Raw genomic sequence first — 21,713 nt, 5'->3', positions numbered from 1 at the left:
ATCTTCTTGTTTATCATCATTATTATCATCATTTTCTCTTTCTTTCATTCTATGGTTCTCACTCCCAGTTAGTCAAGGGAATGGAAGCCAAACATTTAGAAAGTGGATGTGATGTGTTGATGGATGATGAAGGTGGAAAAAAGAAAGAGAAAAACAATATCAAGATGAAAGATGATGATGATGAAGATGAAGATAAAGGCAAATGGGAGGTAGGCTCATAAGGTGTGTGTGTTTCTGATAGAGACAGAGAGTGAGTTGAAAAGGAGGTTGGATTATGAGACCAGAATTATTATTATTATGTGATAGAATTGATGAAAAATGGCAAATTAATGGTGTAACCTTTTTTTCACCAGCAATACATTGTTCATCTACAGAGTCTCCCACTCTTCCTCTCTCTCTCACTCTCTTCCTTTTCTTTTATGTCCAATTCTCAAAGAATTGGCTCAACTAAGTTACCTTTTCTGTAAGGTTGTAGGTTATCTGTATGAAGGTGAATTACTTTAGGTGTTACCACCCACACCCACTATTCACCTGGGAAGAAACCTTTACCTTTTTACCTAAATTGATCATGTTCAATAAATGACATTGAATATTATATCTATCTAAAGGTATAGTGTACAATGACCATAAAATATAAAGAAAATTGTGACTCGATTGATAGAAAATGCTGAATTTATTGGTTATGAATAAGATGCAAGTTTAATCATTGGTAAGATGATCTTTGAACTGATAATAGTTTGTTTATCTGAAAGGACCTTTCTTTTTGTTTCTGTCTCTTAACAATTGTAAACATTTGAACAAGTTTTTCATTCATCATGAAAATTATTTGTTACAACTGATTGTTGACCATGTTCATTGAGTGATTATTTATGTTTATCTCTCTCTCTCTTTGTTTATTTTTCATTTACCAGGTTAGTAACGTTGGTTGGTTTTGATGGTAAACCTTTGACAAAATAAGTTTTCATCAGTTACCTGGATATTGAATATAAACAACAAAATGGATGAACTAAAAGATGACTTGGAAGAGAAGAGTGAGAGAGAGAGAGAGAGGTGAAAGGTGACACTGAGGACCCACTAAAATGAATGAAGATACAAGGTAAATAGAGATCTATGTTATAAAGAAATCATATAAAGAGATAAATGTTTGATTTTCACAAGAAAAAGTAATTCTCTTGCAAAAGGAGAACATGTAATAACTGTTATATTATTATTTCATTTTTTTCCTCACCTTTATCCTCATCTTCATCCTCTACTTGGAACTTCAACTTCGTCTAACTTTGTATTATAACTAACAGAGAGTTGACACTTTCCCTTCAAGCTTAAACTAAGTATTTTCACCCCTGATTGTTGACAAGTTGACATGATGCAAGTTTTACCTGTAAAATTCATGATATCCTGGAAATTTCTCTCTTCCCCTTTTCTCTATCCTGTTTTTTTTTATCTTTTGCAAAAAGAAATGAAAATTTTTACTCCGATTATTTTGCTTATATGTTTGTTTCTATCAAGGAAGTACATATTGAATCTCCGATCCTTAATAGAAACATTCACTTCTCTCTCTCTCTCTCACTTTTCATGGTAAACTTTGCATATTTACACCGAGAAAATAACCAGAGAAAAACTTATTTTCTGCCAAAGAAAAACATAAACAATGTTACTGCATAAATCAAATGTAAAAATAACAAGATTTATGCAAAAACGAGTAACATCATCATCTGATTATTTGGTTTTCGGGTTTACCAAATGTATATATTGTAAATGTTGTTATTTGAAAGGGTGATGGTGCGATGATGATACAATATTATACACTGAGGGTGGAAATTTCTTTGGTGAGAAAATTGAATTTTGAATAGAAAGAGAGAGAGAGAGAGAGAAGGAGAGAAGTTAGTAGGAAAAGAGGCGAAAATTTTGTCAAGATAAAGATGAAAGAGTAACATGATAGTCATGATAGAAACTGGACTGAGCACTTGGAAGGTTTTACCTGTGTAAGCCTTTCAAATTTAGACAATTGTAAGTTGATGGTTGAAAAGATAAAGGGAGAAGATGATGATGATGAAGAGAAAAAGTAACGGTAAAAAAAGAAGTTTGAACAATAAGCAGGTAAAATTATCGATTTTTGTCCTTTCGTTATTTTCCATCATGATGATGTTCTTGAATGATGAGGTGAAAGTAGAAATCGATTTGTGACATTCTCTATCTCTCTCTCTTTCTTTCTTTCTTTTCCTTTCTCTCCTTTATTTTTCTTCTTTTTTCATCTTTCAATGATGATGATGAGAAAGTAAAGCTCACATGATGATGAATCGATTGACAAACAATCGAAAGATTAACAAAGAATCAGTCAAGGGCGGAAGGACAATTGAGAAATGATGGTGATGATGATGATGATGGTATCACCATCATCATGGAACTTGTGATGATTATGATGACGATGAGGAGAAGAAAAAAAAACTCGAGTTGATAGAAAGAGATTGGAAAGAAAAAAATTTTTAAAGATGAAGAAATGAAGAGGTGAAAAATTGAAGTGACCCTCTTACAGAATCATGATGGTGGTGAAGAGGTGGAGGTGAAGGTGGATAAGAAGATGATGATGATGATAACATGTTCGGAATAGTTTTTTATCATCTTCTTCCTGGAGATTATGAGTTAAAGTCTTTTATTATCTAGTAAATGTAATATCAGACAATTTGAATGACCCAGGATAGTTTTCAGCTCATTCATTTTTTTTCCTTCTCCTCCTCTATTTTCATGATGAAATTGAAAAGATAACTCAAGTTATCTTTTGAATCTTCATCATGCTTATCATCATCTTCATCTTTAGATTGTAATATATATAAAGGTACATCTTCTCACTTCAATTCTTGATTCTTATCGATTCGATTTTTCAGTTTTTTTCTTTCTTTTTTTTCATTTCTCATCAAAAATGATCATGATGATTATCTTCATGATGATGATTAAAGGAAGATGATTGTGTAGATATATACTGAGCACGAAAGTCTTTGCTGCTCAATCGTAAGTACAAGTTATCAATGCTTTATCATTTTCATCTCTTTTTTTTATTTCCAAAAGAAGAGAAGAAAAAAATTACTTCATCTTTTCAACAGAAACTCAATTTCTCAGCAGAAAAAGTTATTACTCTTGAACTTTCAATCTACCTGAAAGTTATGTTGTATGAGAAATTCAATCAAAATGAAGAAGAAGTAAAAAGTTTTCGTACAGAAAAAATAAGAAAAATGTTTCCATGTTCAATCGTAATTATTATTTATCATCAGGCGAAAACTTTGTCAAAAAGATTGTGCAAAAATCAAAAATTCTGGAACTTTTTGTGCCTTCTGTTGGGTGGCGCCATCTCGTAGAGTTCAGCTCAACTTTGGTGGTGAAAAATCTCATGATAAGTTAAACATTTAGCGGAATTATTTCTCAGGTGATGATAAAATTAAGATGATTCAGTTCTAAGGATGAAAAAAAAGTGATTGATCTTATGAATTATTATTATTATTTTTCTTTTCATAGGATAACAATTGATTCCATAATCATATTGACCATAAGTTTCTGATGATGAAAATTTTCATTTCGATTAACTTTTTCTTTCTTTATGTGTGTTGGTCTTATTTCCTCCCCTGAAGATATTGATGATTTCACTTTTCTTTTCATCATCTTCAAGTATATACTCATTCTTTGATAGATATAAATATACATCATCTTTTTAGCATCACTGTGAAGATGAAGATGATTACAAGAAAATCTTTACAGTTGAAAATTTTTATTCATCTTCATCTATTTTTTTTCTCAATCTTTTCATTGATTCCAAAGATGAAAGTTTCCTTTTCCTCTCCTTCATCCGCATCTTTATTTTGTATAAATAATCAACTATGCAAGTAAATTTTAATAGTCAAGATGATGAAGAAAAGGAGAGAGATAGAGAGAGAGAGATTTCTCTCTCAATGTTCATCTTTTTTCATCTTCAGAATCTATTCAATTCTTATCAGTTCTTTTTCCTTTCGCCACACGATTTTCTTTCCTCTCATCTTTATCTTCTCCATGATGATGATGATAATCTTCAATTCTGAATCAACAGTGGGAATGAAAAAACGAATTGAAAAAGAAAAATACTAAACTGTATCATGTTGTTGTTATAACAAATCTTACACCAAGAAAAAAAAAGTTCAGCGGAAGATAAAATAACAACAGCAGAAAAATAAGAAAGAAGGAAAAAAAAATAATAATAAGATTTCAATTCAATTGAATTCAATTCTCAAATTCAGATTCCACTGAACTAAATCATCATTCTCACTCACAACTCTCTTTCTCATTTCCCATTCTCCAGCCAATTCCATGATAAACAATCCAGAATAAATTGATTATTTGAAATTCTATCCATTTGTAAAGGTGGAGAAAAAAATAACATTCAGACTTCCTCATACACCTTCATCTTCATCTTCAAGCCAATATCGTTATTTTCATGATGATTTCTGAAATTTTCTCACCCTGATAGACAAACAAACCAAAAATGAAGCTTATTTTTTGTTTGTCACACCTTGAATATCAAATGATAATTTTAATCAATAGCCAATCGATTATGATCATCATGATGTGTAAGAAAATTTTAGTTTTATGGTTAACACAGTTTACTTGATGAAATTATTGATTATTTTGATTGTTATTATTTGCAAAGTTTACTTACCAAAAATTATGTGTACTTAAGTGTTCACATCATCCTTATCCTCATCTTCATCCTCATCAGTTTTATTTTGATCAAAGTCAACAAATCATCATCAAGATGATGTTGATAATCATCCTCATCCTCATCATATTTAACTTGTTCACATATAAATAAAACTTAACCTTTACTTTTTCATCATAATCAACAAATTAAAAAGGCTTCATAACTTTTGGTCATTCTGGTCATCATATCTACTTCATCACTCATCATCAGCATCAATGATTATTATAAATATATCTCAATATTATTATTATTATCATACTTTTGGTCAATATCTTTTTGGAGACCTGTCAATGTTTACTTTTACCTTAAGGCCATTAATCTGATTCTTTGTGATATTATTTATATAACAAACACAAATACACACATGGATATTATCACCTCGAGCATTTTTCATCATCATCATGAAGATGAAAGTGTTTTTTTTTCATTTTGTCAACTTTGAAACAACAACAACAACAACGACATGAGCATCAACAATGATGATGAGGATATGATGGTTAGAATTGAAGAAGATGAAAGAAAAACTTTGTCTTTAGAACTTCCCCTCTCATCTTCTTTCTTCCATCCTCATCATTATCTCTCATCATCATCTTCTTCTCCTTCTACTTGATATTTAACCTTTATCTTCATTTTCTTCTCTCTCTCTTTTTCTTTTTTTTCTTTTTCTTTTTCCATCCTCATCTTCTTGTTAGCATCATCATCGTTTACTTTCAATTTCAATTGTACTTTAACTGAATTGATTAGTTGACACCTTAATTGGATCAACAACAAATTCCAACTTTAACTATTGTTATCTCTTAACTGTTAATCATCAAGATTCACCATCATGATAATGATAATAATTGGTTTCTAGTTTGTCGTCATCTTATTACATTAATCTAGATTGAGTTTAAATTTCATCCTCATCTCTTATCCTCATCATCAGGTTGACACAATGTTCAAGAATAATAAAATGTTGTGAAAAAAGTTGAGGATCAGGAAATGATGGGAGAGGAAAAAAATTAATTAGACAAAAAGATGAGGATGATGGAGATAAAATGAGGAAAGATGATTCATGATGATGCTAATCATTAATGATCAGCAGAAATTGGATGAAAAAAAGAGGATTTTTTAAGGAAAATGAAATAAAAGAGTTGATTAAATAATCGATTATATGTCAAATGATCTTACAATCATCAATGGTCATCTTGTTGACCATTATCTTCATCATCAGATACTTCCAACAATTTGATCGTCACTTGAGTAGAGAGAAGATGATCTGATTTTTTTTCGAAAATCAAGAAAATCAATTTTTCGTTTTCTAGTAAATTGAATTTCAGGTTGTTGTTGAAGGGAAAAAGATGAAGATGGAAGATGAGATTGAGGGTGGAAATTGATGACGATGAAAAGTTCCTCTGTTTATCCTGAACTCTCTCTCTCTCTCTCTCTCTCTCTCAACATCATTGAATAAATATAACATTCTGCATACATTATAATGGATAAGAAAGGAAAAGAAAATTTTTCAAAAGAAAATTTCAATTCCCTGTTGATATTATACAATAATAATCATCAAGTCATTTTCCAAAGATGATCTAGTCACGTTCATAAGAATGTATTAAGATCAAAGATGATGATGATATTCAATAAATGATCTCCTCTGTTTCAGTAAAGATTCATGATAATGATGAAATTTTCACTCATGTTGACAAACATGTAACTTGTCCTGGAAGAAAAAAAAACTCTAACATTGAATAGCTTGTCATTGTCTGTCAAGAAATAAGAAGAAAAAAAATAAAATAAAAACGGAAAAGATGAAAAATGATCATCAATTTTGTATCATCTTCAGTAGTTGTTTTTTTTACTTCTTAATCTTCATAATCATCATCAGCATCATCTTTAATTGATGCATGATCATCCTTATCATCAAAATGATGAAATTACCGGATGAATGAGGATACACTGAATGTATTGAAGTTTCCAATGATAAAACTTTTTTTTTGAGCTTGAATTGTAAAACTACAACGAAAACATAACGAGAAGAAAAAAAAGTTTTTAATTTATTCAAATTGCAAACGCATATATAATTAGATAATCAAGTTGATTATTATTATGTATCAACAATATTGTTCATGGTTATTATTAGGTTTTCAAGTCCGTAAGGATGAGGATGAGAAGGAGGTTAAGGAGAAATCAATTGGAGAGTGGGTGTAGCCTCATCATCATCATCCTCATCATCCTCATCATCAACGATGATTAGGTTAACTTTTGCTTGATTGTTGATTATTATTTTGCATTTTGTAGTTTTCCAATAAATAATATATTGTATATGTTGACGTGTTATTATTGAGAGACTTCAATGAATCATTTAATTTGATCATTTCTTGTTTCTATTTTTTTTTTCTCTCTCTCTCTCTCTTGATTGTAGGTACAATATGATTGTGATTTGGTCAATTCAATTGTAAGTGGTTGATTGTTGTTGTCGACAACAATTTAATGTGTGTGCTCGTGTAAAACGTACAATCTGATTGATAAACTTAACTGTAATTATGTTGAACGTGCCCGAGACTTTGTCTCAGCCTCAGAAAAATGAATTTTAATAAGGTGAGCAAAGTTTCAGGTGTGTTTGGTGTAATCACGAACTCATTGGGTGTGTGTGAGTCTTTTATTGTGTCCATATGATTGATTCAACTGTATCAGTTTTATGGAAATGATAATCTAACAACAATTAACACCATGGATACCTTGATGGTGATGATGATGGTGATTATGATTATGATGATGATACGCTGATTCTGTTGAATTTCAGTTTCAATTTCAAATCAAATCTCAAACTGGTTTATTAAGGTACTAATCTTAATCAATGAATGATAATAATAATGCTAATAAAACAGGTAAGTTGTTAATCTTTTTGATTTTTTTTTTCTCTCCAGTTTCAATGATAATAAAACTTAATCCATGTCTCAATGTCTTTTGTTCATGTGATTAACTTAATCTTGTGAAAAGGACTGGAAAAAGTTCCGATTATTTCGCTGAACGTGCCCGGAACTTTGTCTCAACCTTAGATATGCAAAGGTCACTCATTTAGGTGAGCAAAGTTTCAGGTGTGTTCAGTGAGATTGAAACTCTCACCTATTCAACCAACGATGACCACTGACCCTCGATGGAATATAATCAATTTGGATTTTCATCTCTCTCTCTCTCTGGGCATTATTCATTATTTTGTGACACTTTAACGTTAAACTGACCATTCAAGTGACAATGATTGACTAATAAATGGTCCTCATACCCGCCTGAACTATTGTCTCTCTGTACCTCTGTAATTAAATACATTTATATGTGAAGGTGAGCAAAGTTTCAGGTGTGCTTGAACCATTTATAACATCATCATCTTCATCATCATTATCATCATTATCTTCAGGTACTGATGGTCATCTGATTGACCACTGTGTCCATTGTATTTTAATATTTACATCTTGAGATGTGATAAGTATTAGATTTTTTTTTTCTTGTTTTAATCTAAATATTGATCCCGAAAAAGTCGCGTCCAGTTATGTTGAACGTGCCTCGGACTTTGTCTCAACCTCAGAAATAATTAAAATAAGGTGAGCAAAGTTTCAGGTGTGTTTGGTGTAATTAACTAAACGACTTGAACTAATTAACACAATCTAATCCCTTGTTTATTTTTTTCCCATCAACAATCAATTGTAATTTAGTTCAATCAATGAACCATTTTAAATTTTGTACCATTAGTTTTGTTTTGTGAGCTTAATTGTCACATAACAATAATTGTAATCAAATTAATAAACAAATTGATCTTCAATCAAATTATTTTTACTCTCTTGTTTTATTATGAATGTTATTGTATTGGAATAAAATTACAATCAATAAATTGCTGGTTAATTGTTTTTATTACTGTTTCTTTTGCTTTTCAATGGGTTAATCAATCTTAAGAGCAATATAATTATTAAAAATAATGATTAGTTTAGTTAATTAGACATAAACTGTTTTCTTATTGTTTATGTAATTGGGTAAATGTATCAATACAATTAACTGTAATTCATTGTTAACCCCAATTTGATTAGACGTTTACATGGTCAATTAAAAGTGATTAGCCTAATTAAGTCAAATTATTATCATTTATATACTTAAATTAGTTATATGCTCATTTGTATATGTCTAAATCAACAGTTTACATTTAATTCATTGGTAAATCAATATTAATGATAATATTGTCAAGTTAATTGGTTTCCTAACTAATTATGATTAGCTTATTATTATTCATTCAACCCAATAATTGATCAATAAATTGCTTCACCATATAAATAAATTATCGGACCTTGTAAGTGACTTTCAATTTAATTATTGACTTTTTATTGATTTCTTCTACTTGTTTCCTAATGTTGATTGAAGCAAATGAAACAATTAATTTCTATCTATTAATTAACTTTAACACAAATATTAATCAACTGCAATTGTAAAGTTTACTAATTGACATAAATTCAGACAAGAAGCAGATAATCAATCATTATTATTCACATTCCACTAGTTGGATGATAATAATAATTATGAGAAAATAAAGTTCGATCATAATGATTAAGTTAATATCTTAAAAATTAATTGTAATAGAAAATAATTACGAACTAATAATTAATCGAAATTGAAAAAATTTTCTCAACAATAAAAGTAGTTATTTTCTATTCACGAGATGGCAGCACTTTTTCATTTTCTCTTTAAAATGTTACATAAATGTCTCCATGGCAACAGAGCGCGAAATTTGATCGATCCCCTGATAGAACAAAGAAAAAAAATTGATCATTTGATTGGAGAAAATTTTTTGTTAACCAAGTTAATTGATGATTAGTTTAATCTGTTTGGGGATTAGTTGAACAATCTTACAATTCACTTGGAAATTAGGCTGTTAATCAGTTGACACAAAGAGAGAGAGAGGGTTGATTATTAATAGAAAAAGAATGAAAAAAAAATCTAAAAGAATTAAATTGATTGAGAAGAATCATAATTTTCTCATGAAAATAGTAAATGTTTTCCTTTTCTGTTGTTGTGTGTTGTTGATTTGTTAATGGGAGAAAGAGTTGATCTTTCATCGTCTGTAGTTAATCAATTGATTGATTATAGATTTTTAATTGTGATTAATTGAAGATAAACAATTTCTTCCAGTAGAAAATAAATGCGATGATTAAAATGACCTCTAGGGAGAAAGAATGAAATCTCTTTCATTGATGAACTGACAGTCGTATGAAAGAGTCACTATTCTGGATGAAATTCATTATTTAAGTGTTTTGTTTATTTTGTATTTTCTTTTTTTCTTCTTTAATTTCGATCATTTTTATTAATTTATTCTCTCAATTAATCAACTTTGTTCTACTAAACATACGTTTTAGTAATTAAAACCATTTAAATTGTGATTGATTTTCTTTCAACTGTTTTCTCCACTAAAAAAGAGAAGAACAAAAAACCAAAACAAAAAGTGTTCTCTTCTTCTTCTTCTTCTTCTAGTTTCTCTAACATCTTTTTTATCTTTCTCTATCTTTACTCTCTCTCTCTCTCTCTCTATCTATCTTTCTTTCTCTGTTTCTGTTTCTCTTTCTCTATCTATCTCTTTGTCTTTTTTTTATCTAATTGTTTCTTTTTTTTCTTGTTTTCTATTCTCTGTCTTATTATCTCTCTCTTTCAATTGTGTTAATCATGGAAGCCATTGCTAAGCATGATTTCAATGCTACAGCTGAAGATGAATTAAGTTTCCGTAAATTTGATACTCTAAAAATATTAAACATGGAGGATGATGTTAATTGGTACCGAGCTGAATTGGAGGGTCGAGAAGGCCTAATTCCTAGTAATTATATTCAAATGAAACCTCACGATTGGTATCATGGTAGAATTTCTCGTGCTGATGCAGAAAGATTGTTAATCACCCAACATGAAGGAGCTTTTCTCATAAGGGTCAGTGAAAGTTCACCAAGTGATTTCTCTCTTTCGGTAAAGTGTGGTGATTATGTTCAACATTTTAAAGTTCTTCGTGATACTCAGGGTAAATTTTTCCTCTGGGTGGTTAAATTTAATTCACTTAATGAATTGATTGAATATCATCGATCTGCCTCAGTCTCCCGATCCCAAGATATTAAACTAAGAGATATACAAATACCATCTGATGAGATACTAGTACAAGCCATGTATGACTTTACACCACAAGAAAATGGTGAGCTTGGTTTCAAGAGAGGTGATGTTATCACGGTTACCGATAATTCAGATCAAAATTGGTGGGAAGGTGAAATTGAAGGACGAAAAGGATATTTTCCTGCTACTTATGTTGAACCTTATCAACAAATGTCATGAAAACCCTGAACCAGAATGAGAAGAAAATAAAAGAAAATAAGAGAGAAAACGACCTTCAACATCTTCCCCTCCTCTGTTTTTCCATTTCTACGTCTAATTTAATGTTCTCTTTGCATTTTCTACCTTTCCACCCTAAATCGTAACAATTAACTTGCTTAATTTCATTTGTTTTTCCCCTTATTCACCTTTATTTTCATTTTCCATCACTAATATCCACTCTCTCTCTCTCTCTCCTCTTTACAAAAATTCAATCTCTCTTTCTCAATTTCTCTCCACAATTAACGCACTGGACAAAAACACGAATTAATCAATTGTTTCATTTCGTTTCTATTACAAACTAACTGATTATTCATTCATTTACACACGTAAACAAAGATTGAGATCCATCATCCAAACCAATCACAAGCTCAAAAGGCTCTTCAATTTATCCTTGATTGGTATTAAAATGCTTCTTTCTTTGTTCCAATCAGTTTCCGTCAAAAGTCTAAGAGCTTGTTCCTGTTTAGTTTCATCTTCAGCATCGTTTTTCTCATCACCATCTTCATTATGATCCATTTTATCTTCATTGTTAACACCAACCAGATTATCTTGAAAAATGTCCTCATAAATCATTAACGCTGTATACAATTCGTCTGCCGTGTTGGTCCGTACAAAAGGATATTTGGTACATAGAAAGATGCATAAAATATTCAAACATTTCTTGCGTAAACCTGGAAAAAGAAAAGACAATAACAAGAACAATTAACCAATCACAATTAGAAGTCTACATCAAATGATCAACAAACAAACAAACAAACAAAACGATATTTTGTAACAAGAAAAAAAAAGAAAAAAAAAAGATTCAAGACTTAAGTGATTCTCCAATTTCCCTTTTAAAAAACTGACCCTATTGTCCAGCAAACACATAACCTTTTCTCACCTTTCTCTCAATGACAATTATCACATTCAAATACAACGATAACGGTGAAATTGTACCAATACACCAGGGAGTGAAAAAGATTGGCCCAGTCTCCCTCTTATCCACCACCACCACCATCACCCACTCCACTCCACTCTTCCAATACTACTTTTCTTTTAGCAATATTCCTCCACCTTATCAACCTCCATCATCCATATATTACATAAATATAAATAAAAATTTTTCCCATTGTTTATTTAGGAGAAACAAACTAACTGATGTTTTCATGTTAATTAATTTTAAATTGTTACCTTTAAAACGTAAACAGTTACATAAAAGTTGAACGGTTGCCACTTTTTTCTTAGGAATCGCTGTTATTTTCGCAATCGACCAACTTTTATCAATTAGAATGTTAATTTTTGACTCTTCTAAATCATTAAATACTCCAGAAATCACCATGGAATTAAGAGTATTTATCAATTGTAAACACATTCTTTCCACTGTTAAATTATCTTGGTAAACATTTATAAAAATGTCAATAATTTGGTTAAATTTATCCTTATCAGTTGATTTGATTGATTTAAGTTGATTTAGAAGAGCGGCCATTGAAGTTTTAACCTTAACAATAAATGAAAATAACAAAATAATCAAAGTTAGTTGGAGAGAGAGAGAGAGAAACAAAATTAACTTAAAAAGGAAATGATTATGAGACTGTAACTCATTGTTAACAAGTTAATTTACTTGATTAGTAAATTAATATTGTCTAATTTGGCTTACAATTGAACTGGGATTTCCTCCGGTACTCATAACCAAACCTTTCCAAAGGTTATATGAATATCTTTCAATTGTTAGAATCGGAAACCAAATATTAAAATTAGATTCATCTCTAAAATGAATGGTGGATATTTCATCTTTACAGGGTAACATGGTGATTAAATCATCTAAATGGAAATGTTTACCAATCCTGTCAAACAATTGGAAGAAAGAAAAATATAATTAGTAAATCAATTTATCCAAGTTCTGTAAGTTCATCTTACCCATGAACAATTTGGAAAAAATTTTCACCGGCAACCAAACGCATCTCATTGTGATGGGAAACACAATGGATTAGTAATTGATTGATTATTCGATTGATTAAGTCGTAGTTTAATAGTTCACAAGATAATCCATGGAGGTGCAAGACTATTTTCTGAAAGAAAAAAAAGAATAGAACAAATTAATTGTCAGTAAGTATTTTCGAGGGTTAAAAGTTTTACCCTAATTGAGTTAATTGCTGAAATGCGAACTGGTTCACCGACATCTCCTTTACTGCTTGTTGTATAATCTTCAATTGCCACGTTTAAATTGTGGTCGATAATTTGATTAACTAGACTATTTAAACTTGAGATTGTTAAATTATCCATTTGTAATAAAAGTGAAGTATAACAATTAACTGCTGAAACTTTCCATTGAAACCAAATACTTTCATCGGGTGTTATTGAATTAAGAGAAGTTAAAATTGTATCGAAGATAATTTTTATCATCTCAATGGAAATGATTGAAACTGGTAAACATCCAAGAGCTTCCAATGATCCACATCGAACATGTTCAAGATTAGTTACACAATTTTCGAGTAAATGTTTAGTCCAAATTTGTCCAATCTCCGGTTGACCAATGAAATAGTTATCATATAAAGCCACAAATCCCGTTATCGCTTTACTCCTGATTGTCTCATTAGTATGGAAGACACAATCTTTTAGAATGTCAATCCAACAGTTGAGAATAAATTGTTTGTCGATTGGTAGACACGAGAGAGAGACTTTCTCGATTAGAAGACAAATCGCCGAACGGAAAAGTTCACCTTTAACTCCTTTGAATCCAAGTGACGATTTAATCTCAGTTGATATTCGTTCAATACCTTCCAGAATTTGATTTGGACAATTAATGTTCATTTGGTTCATTGAATGTATAGCCCATGCAAGTGCTATTATCGATCCATGTTTCGTAGCTAAATCAGAGCTTGTGGTTTTATATAAAATTGTTGGAATGATTAAATCATTTATCAATTCGTTAGGTGCCAATTTGATTAAGCTTGCCAGCGCTTCGGCACTGAGACATCTGATTTCTTGGTCCCAATGGTTAATTTTTGCATCAAGTAAATGGTAAATTAATGGTTGTAGATGGTTGTTAAATTGTGCGACGAAAACACTTAGTTCAAGAAATGCTCTTCGAGTTCTGCCAACCGCTTGATTGTCAACTGTGGTTAATATTTCAATTCCATGGGGAACATTATGAGATCCTAATCGACCGACGGTCTCTTGGTAGGCTGCTGAAGCTGCTCGTCGACATCTAATCTCCCGATCAAAGACAGAAACTACTAATAGAGTTGAGGTTATCCCATCGAGAAAAGGTCGTAATATTTCAGCGTCATAAGCTCGTGCAAAGGCCCAAAATGCGTAACAAGCAGCATCACGAACTGTTTCACCGACGGAAAAGTTTCCTCGGGATTCCTCATAAACGGAAGCTTTAATTATCTGAGGAAGAACTTGCGACAATTGATCGGGTAATATTAACCACGCCTGGCAAGTTCGGCTAAAGCTAAACAACCACCGTGCCAAGAGCCATCGTTTTCAGGTGAATCAAGTAGCTCACGAACACTTGAAACAACTTCTCCGGCCATGAGACGAGGTAATCGACTTGTAATCCGACCAATACCTTTAGCTGCTGACCAACGAACAAGATTACTATTAAATCTTAAACCGTCTAAAAGTACACTTATAATATCTTCAATTTCATCGGGAACATGATAATTGTCGTCATCATCTTCAGTGGTTGAAGTATTCTCATCACCGGAATTGGTTCCTGATTTTGAATCTGTTTGTCTTAAACTGTCCAGTATTGAACGACGGCCTCTTGAGTATCTCCAGGAAGCAATTTTAATCCGAAGCAAACTAAGACCAACTCTTTGGGCTATTTTCACCATTATTTTAACCAAAAGATGCTTGGATTGTGATAGTATATTGTGATCAATTATCTTCATCAGAACTTTATTAGCAAAAGGTGAGATATCTTCACGTTTACCAAACTTGAAAATATAAGCCAACGAAGTGAGAACACCGATTCTATTATTAAGATGCATTGGATCATTGAAAACTTCATCGATAACCTTTACGAGTGAAAAAAAGAGTTAATTGTTAGTTTCGTATAGAATAAATTAAATTACTAACGTTTAGACACCAATCAATGTGACCTTCAAGGTAAATCTTTGATACTTCAGGCCTTGTTAGGAAGCGAGCACAGGCAACAGCGGCTGCGATTCTCGGTGTGTCTCCAACAATTAGATTAACTTTAATCAAGTCATATAATCTGTGGATTAACAAACAATGAAGGAAAATTTGAAAATAATTCTAATAAAAGATCATTTGATCAATTGTTCCAACGTAAAAATTAAGTTTACCTTTCGATGAGTGGCTTTTGTTGATTATCCGTTTCGGTTGAATCAAATTTCTTAAAATCAAAAGGTAAAGTGACCAAAAGTGATAACCAAAGTAATAAAACATATCGTGTACGCCAGGTAACCAGATTTTGAGTTGATTCTTGGGTTAACAGGTAGATGACAATTTCTAAATCAGTAACTGAGTGAGGAAAATGTCGAACCAAATTTTTAAATCCTCTAACTTTACTTAGATGATAAATGAAATTACAAGAGGTATGATAGGAGATTGAAGGAATTGAGGGCGAATCACTTTTCTTGGCCTGTTGGTAAATTGGACCAATTAATTGGGTTAATATTGAACCAATGTGACGATCAATAAGATGAGGTTGTTCCTGGTAACGGTCAAAAATTTTAACCCATGTCTCAAAAATAGATTCAACAATTAACCGGGCTGGTTGTTTATCTTTATCCGAGCAGTTCAAAGTATCCAAAGAAATACATTGATCGATTAACGTTTGAACCTCTTCGTATTCAGTGAAACTCTCAAGTAAACAAACTGTTTCACAAGGATCCATGGTTAAAATTAATTGTTAACTAAAACTAATCACTAATTATTAACTGTCATTCTAATCAACTAAAAGGTGTAAGGATTTTAAATTGAATAAAAATCAACAACAAATAAAATTTTTCGATTATCGAAATTGTTGAAATCGATTAATCGAAAAGAAATGTAAACATTTGAAGATTTTGAGAAAATCATTTTCTCTCAATTTCTCAACAAATTATTTTTCTTCTCGTTGATTAATTAACTAATTGTGCCAAATTTTTCTTTTCTTTTAAACAATTTATCATTCGTTAAGGTGATTAGTTTACCGTTTGTAGTGATTTTTTTATTCTCGTCCATGTAAATGATTCTCATCTTACAACAACAACAAAGAGATGATTTTTAAATTTAACTCTTTGGGTTTTATTGTTGATAAATTAGGTAAGAAATTTAATTACTGTTGATTGGAATTAAATTGAATTGTTATTGATATGAAGTTATGTTACATTTTGTAAATGGATTATGGATTAATCTCTTTTTTGTATTTTGTTCTTTTACAGGTCAATGTTATGTTGTGTTTTATTTGCAAAGAAATGAAGATTCATCTGGATTACATTTTGGTCTAATTTCCTAGAGGCAAATTGATTTAGACAATCAACTTTTTGCTCCCCAATGACTCCGTTAAAAGATTACACAATCGCTGTTTTTGTGATTAGTGTTCTCATTTTAACTTATACAGCATTTATATTCCTTTATAAAGTACCATCGTCATCTGATCCTCTTGAAGAACGAGCTCACAATTTGATTAGTCTTATCAAACATAATGATTCAAGTAATATGATTGATTACAATTATTGGGGTCCAGTTGATGATGTTTATGGAAGCAAATTATCAAATGCTATTGGTGAAAATAATAATAAACCAAATGGAGAGAAACAAAAATCTTCAAATAATCAATTTACTGTCATCGAAATTTGGTCCAAAGCCGCTATTGGAAATTATCTCTGGGAACATATTTTGAAGGGAAAGATTAGCAAGAAAAGTCAATTCTATCAATATGGTTTCAAAAAACTTGACCAATTTAAGGTTAAATTCCGTAGTGGTCCATCACTTACACCACAATCGTTGGAAAATTTTCTTACCACCGATGAAAATATTCTGAAAGAATCGTCAACTGGAACTAAGAATATGATTATTGTTCTGAATGGACGTTCAAAGGAAAAAATTGATTTCGCCAAGCAATGGTTAGAGAAATTCAATCATTTATCATCATCCAGAGATGTTCAGCCATTTAATGTTGGCGCGATTCTCCTTGGTCACGAATTTTGTTTCAACCATTGGATTAAAAAATATCTCGCCTCAAATGGTGGACCGTTGAAATTTTTATTCACCGTTTACGATTGGAAAGATATTGATGATAATGAAATTTACCAATGGCCTTTGGGAGTAGCCACTTATCGTAACTTTCCAAATCCCGATGCAACTAAACTCAACCTACGACTCGAAAATCCATATACTTGTAATTTTCTGGGTACCGTTTACCCAAATTCCTCTCGAAGTGAACTGATGGAGGTGTTGAAATCTCTTGATGAGGGGACATGTTTCATTAAAGGTCGATCAGAATGGGAACCGAATGAGACAAGTGAAACTCTTGACCGATACCTTCAAGCTCTTCGTTTATCTGATCTGACCCTTAGTCCCATTGGAATGAATCATGAGTGTTATCGTATCTATGAAGCTTTTGCTTTTGGTTCACTGCCCGTTGTCGAGGAAAATTTGAACCATGTAAAAGGCCATAAATCAAATTGTGATCCCAATTCAGCTTATCGTCTATTGAAAAAACACTCTGCCCCTGTGATATATATCGCCAATTGGACCCACGAATTGCCAACATTAATTGAGAAAGAAATGAGTTTATCGTTAGAACATAAAACTTTTCGTCGAAAACGTTTAATCAATTGGTACAATTCATTTAAATCAAACATTCGTAGCCACTTTTTTCATGTTATCCAATCAAAATTCAAAATTAATTTAAACAATTAAATTCATTGCGAATTAATCAACTCATATCGTTTCATATATTTTTTTGATATCTCATAATTGTCTCTCAAACCAATTAATCGTTGTGATCAGAATCTCAATCCTGATTCTTAGTGAAAAGAAAACAAAACATTGGTGAGAAATAAATTTAGTTCTTAACCAATGTTACGTTAATTGTTCACAGAATAAAATCGGAAAATTTTGATCATTATAATCAATTATTTCTATGATCAAACTTACATGTAAACACTAAATTAATTCTTGAAATTTTCTCTCTTCTATTAAGAAAAAGTTAGAAAATTTCAATTTCTACAAAAAGTTTATCAAAGATATTCAATATTCTTGGATAATTAGATTCTCTCAAAGTTAATTGTTGATTAAATTGAGGAAAAATTTTCTTTTATAATTTGAATTAAAATTCAATTGTTCTAATACATGAAAGAATAGTTTAATAAATGCAATTACACAATTTTACTAATAATTTAAAGTTCAGCAAGTAAATTTCTCGTAATTAAATCAGTTCCATTGCATTTGTAATTACCAACATTGAGGTTGAGTATATCAACCATAATTGGATAAAGATCAATGTTGAAAAATGAGGTTCCATTTAAATTGAATGAATCTTTGAATTGAGGGCCTGAGGCAATAAAAAGCGCTTCCATTTCCGGTTGAGTATTATTATTACCATGATTACCCCACATGGAATCAGGATGTTTCCAGGAACTGAACGCTATTTCATAGCCTGGTTCAGCCTCCAATAGAATTGGTTGGATTCTTATATTATCTCTGGAATAGGAAAAGCAAACAATTAATTATTCTTGATAACAATTACCATAACCAATTCGACTTTTATTGTTTTAGTTGAAGGTGTGTGAGAATTGTTGTTCAATTATAATTGTGACAATTTACTTTTTAATCTCAATTACTTTAGACTTTACTGGACCAATTTTCAGTTAATGTCAATTGCTAAATGGGGAAATATTAATAATTAAATCAACACAATAAACTGTCGATTTGATTACAGTTTCAAAGGATATTTAAAATAGTATAACAATTAAAGAACAAGTAATTATTACTTATACTTGATTATTAATCGGGAAACGATCTGTTCTCGTGGTAAATTAATGGTGGAAAATACTATTGAATTATTAATGTATAACATTGAGACTAATTCTGTGTGATTATTACATGTTAAGGGTATTTAAAGTTTACTCAGGAGATTAGTTAATTGTTGATTACCTGTAATGATATTCCTCGGGAATCTCATCTCGCTTGTAAACTCTGAAATGATTAGTTTTACCAAGAGTATTGAACATTTGGTAAACTTGATCTTCTACTCCAGGATTAGGTAGAATACTAATTGCTTGAGATCCACCAAATTGTTGGAATGAAGTTTGATCAGGAACCAATTCGGTTAAATTAACGGTAGTGGTTGATTTAAACTCTTCCATACCATGATCACTAACCAAGATGATATTGGTTGATGAGGTTAAATTGTGATTATCTAAATTTTCCAATAAATAGGCTACCGCTTCATCGGCCATTCGAACCTGGGCCAAAGTTTCATTTCCAAAGGGTCCATGTTTGTGAGCAGTATCATCGGGATTTTCAATATAAAGGAAAACAAGATTAGCAGGATTAGTTTTATCGGTAAACCAATTCATGAGAATATCAACTCGACCCTTCATATCAATTGATCGGTTGAATTCAACTGAGTAAAATGCTCGATCACCACCAAAGGTGAACCCACATCCAGGCCACATGATCGCTCCGCTCTTTCGATTGCTCTTTTTCTGATTTGCAATCTAGAATTTGGAAGAGCAACAAGAAAACATAATAACAATTACAATTAATCGTTAATAACTCAAAAATGATGTGTAGTAAATAGCATAGTAACAATGACAATTAAAGTTTGATGAAGATTGATGAGCCTGAAAAAATCATTGATTCCAATTGATTATCAACAGAAATAATTAATAATAGAAAAGTTTAGCTTCCATCTGAATTTAGTTCATTGAATAAATGGTGGAACTTAATTAATAATCAATGGAATGAGTTGGAAAACTTACCCAAAGAGGTAATGAGTACCCATTGTCCCACCAAACTTGAGTGCTATGGGAGAGGTCAAATGTTAAATTCAACTCAGGATCGTACATATTATTGGCAACGATTCCATGAGATTCCTCGTAAAGTCCAGTGGCTATTGAGAAATGATTGGGAAAAGTTTTACTTATGAACTGAGGGAACATCCTACCGGTCACTCCCGTTTGTTTGAGTGACCAAAGGGTCGGAGTTAAGGTCGGAGAAACGTAATCAGCTCTAAACCCATCGAAAGAGATGACAATTAACTTTGGAGGTTCATCTTGGTCACCAAAATACGAACCAGTTAAAAAGATTGACAAAACAATGACAAATATTGTAGCACATACAATAGTCCCAACAGCAATTAAAATCTTTTTGTTATTCATTTTTATAACAATTAGAAACAGAACAGTTAACAATTAGTAAATCAATTATAAGTCCACTTCTAAGAAGCAGTTCATCTTTCAAAAGTAACAAAAAGTTTAATCCTTTGAGGCACGATTTAGATAATCCTGATTCAGATTGAATTCATCTTCTTCAAAAACAAAATATCTTTTTGGAATATGAATTCATAACGTTCCAACTAATTGTAATTGTGACGATTAATTAGACTTGATGATGACACTGGTTAAGATTAATCAAGAAGAGGATCTGAAAAGGGAAGAGAGAAAAAAGATTCGAACAGTTTTTAAAGTAACAATTCGTTGAACATATTGATCGCGATTAAATTAGATTATCAACAATTTCTGTGATTAAAAAGAAATCAACTAATTGTATTCTACGCTGACAATCAACTTCTCCACCTTTTTCACCCAAAACCTTGAATTTTCCAGAGAAAAGCAATTTACATTATCATATGAGTTCCCTCTGAGCTCCTCCTTTACCTTTTTCTTTGATCATCTCTAATTGTCAACGTACAGTGAATGTATCACTAATCATTAGATTGGTAGATTGGTATCACTATTTTGAGATAAATTGTGTAAAGAATCAAAATGTGAACAAACAATTAACTCACCTAAAACTCTTTGAATTAAAAATCCAATTATCATCTGATTATCATCACAAATATCAGGTTGATATTATTGTTGATTAAATAGTCTCAAACTTAGTAACATAAAATAAACATTGAAAGATGATATTTAATTGGAACTGGAATTGATTAACTGATTGTAGTGGAAAAAAAATTAAGAGAAAATAAAGAAAAAGTTTAGTATATTTTTCATATTTTATCATGAAATTAATTTGTTACCTTGATGATGGATCAGCTGATTTAGAGAAACGATTCATTGATTAACGATAATAAATTTTTTTGGTCATTTAATTGATTCAACTTTTGGAATTTTAAAACTCAACTCTGAGTCCATATGACTTTCTTATTGAATCAGATTCTTTAAACTTGGTTAATAATTACTAATTAGTGAATCAATTTCACTAGTTAATTTAATCACAAGGTGTAAACGAAGGTAACGTTGATGGGTGGAGATTGAATTGTGATCAAATTGTTGGCGGTTCATTTAATTGTTTGATCTTCGAGTGTAAGTCAAACTTATTGAATAGATCATGATTATATTTAATCCGATTCATCGAGACACTGAGTGTACCGGAGAGACCCGGCAGCTTTGAGAATCAAATAATACCATCAGTAAGTCAACACGGACAATTAATTTATCAAGTGATCTTGTTT

The 21,713-nt window shown here is 31.1% G+C and overlaps 4 protein-coding genes and 1 long non-coding RNA gene across 6 annotated transcripts in view; 3 read left to right on the top strand and 2 right to left on the bottom strand.

Annotated features, from left to right (window-relative positions):
- LOC128388666 (uncharacterized) overlaps positions 1-3,662 on the top strand; it is a 48,493-nt gene extending 44,831 nt beyond the window's left edge. The window contains exons 6-7 of one of the 2 annotated variants that reach the window (XR_008325319.1): positions 912-1,096; positions 1,296-3,662. This is a non-coding gene — a long non-coding RNA (uncharacterized LOC128388666). Of the gene's footprint in view, positions 1-911 lie in introns of both variants that reach the window. The other variant, XR_008325318.1, reaches the window with a different exon arrangement.
- Positions 3,663-9,744: 6,082 nt separating this feature from the next.
- LOC128388643 (growth factor receptor-bound protein 2-like) lies at positions 9,745-11,102 on the top strand. The gene has a single exon (XM_053348071.1). It carries the CDS (start codon positions 10,403-10,405, stop codon positions 11,048-11,050), a length of 648 nt encoding a protein of 215 aa, XP_053204046.1. The 5' UTR covers positions 9,745-10,402; the 3' UTR covers positions 11,051-11,102.
- Positions 11,103-11,357: 255 nt separating this feature from the next.
- On the bottom strand, positions 11,358-16,017 carry LOC128388642 (tubulin-specific chaperone D-like). The gene is given in 8 exon segments (XM_053348070.1): positions 11,358-11,760; positions 12,260-12,566; positions 12,726-12,912; positions 12,986-13,137; positions 13,205-14,499; positions 14,502-15,093; positions 15,155-15,293; positions 15,385-16,017. Coding segments are annotated over 8 exon segments (3,537 nt in total). The 5' UTR covers positions 15,939-16,017; the 3' UTR covers positions 11,358-11,449.
- Positions 16,018-16,115: 98 nt separating this feature from the next.
- Positions 16,116-17,970, top strand: LOC128388664 (ribitol-5-phosphate xylosyltransferase 1-like). Its single transcript, XM_053348088.1, has 2 exons — positions 16,116-16,348; positions 16,468-17,970. Exon 2 carries the CDS (start codon positions 16,580-16,582, stop codon positions 17,948-17,950), a length of 1,371 nt encoding a protein of 456 aa, XP_053204063.1. The 5' UTR covers positions 16,116-16,348; positions 16,468-16,579; the 3' UTR covers positions 17,951-17,970.
- A 316-nt stretch (positions 17,971-18,286) lies between these two features.
- On the bottom strand, positions 18,287-21,469 carry LOC128388665 (ectonucleotide pyrophosphatase/phosphodiesterase family member 5-like). The gene is made up of 5 exons (XM_053348089.1): positions 21,279-21,469; positions 21,045-21,192; positions 20,017-20,680; positions 19,187-19,752; positions 18,287-18,733 (listed from the first exon to the last, which is right to left on the bottom strand). Exons 3-5 carry the CDS (start codon positions 20,413-20,415, stop codon positions 18,430-18,432), a joined length of 1,269 nt encoding a protein of 422 aa, XP_053204064.1. The 5' UTR covers positions 20,416-20,680; positions 21,045-21,192; positions 21,279-21,469; the 3' UTR covers positions 18,287-18,429.
- Between the last annotated feature and the right edge of the window lie 244 nt (positions 21,470-21,713).

Source organism: Panonychus citri, unplaced genomic scaffold, assembly GCF_014898815.1.
Source record: "Panonychus citri isolate SS breed McGregor unplaced genomic scaffold, ASM1489881v1 Contig00101, whole genome shotgun sequence".
NCBI classification, from domain to species: domain Eukaryota; kingdom Metazoa; phylum Arthropoda; class Arachnida; order Trombidiformes; family Tetranychidae; genus Panonychus; species Panonychus citri.
Note: the sequence above shows the minus strand (reverse complement) of the source record. Positions and strands in the feature narration are given on the sequence as shown.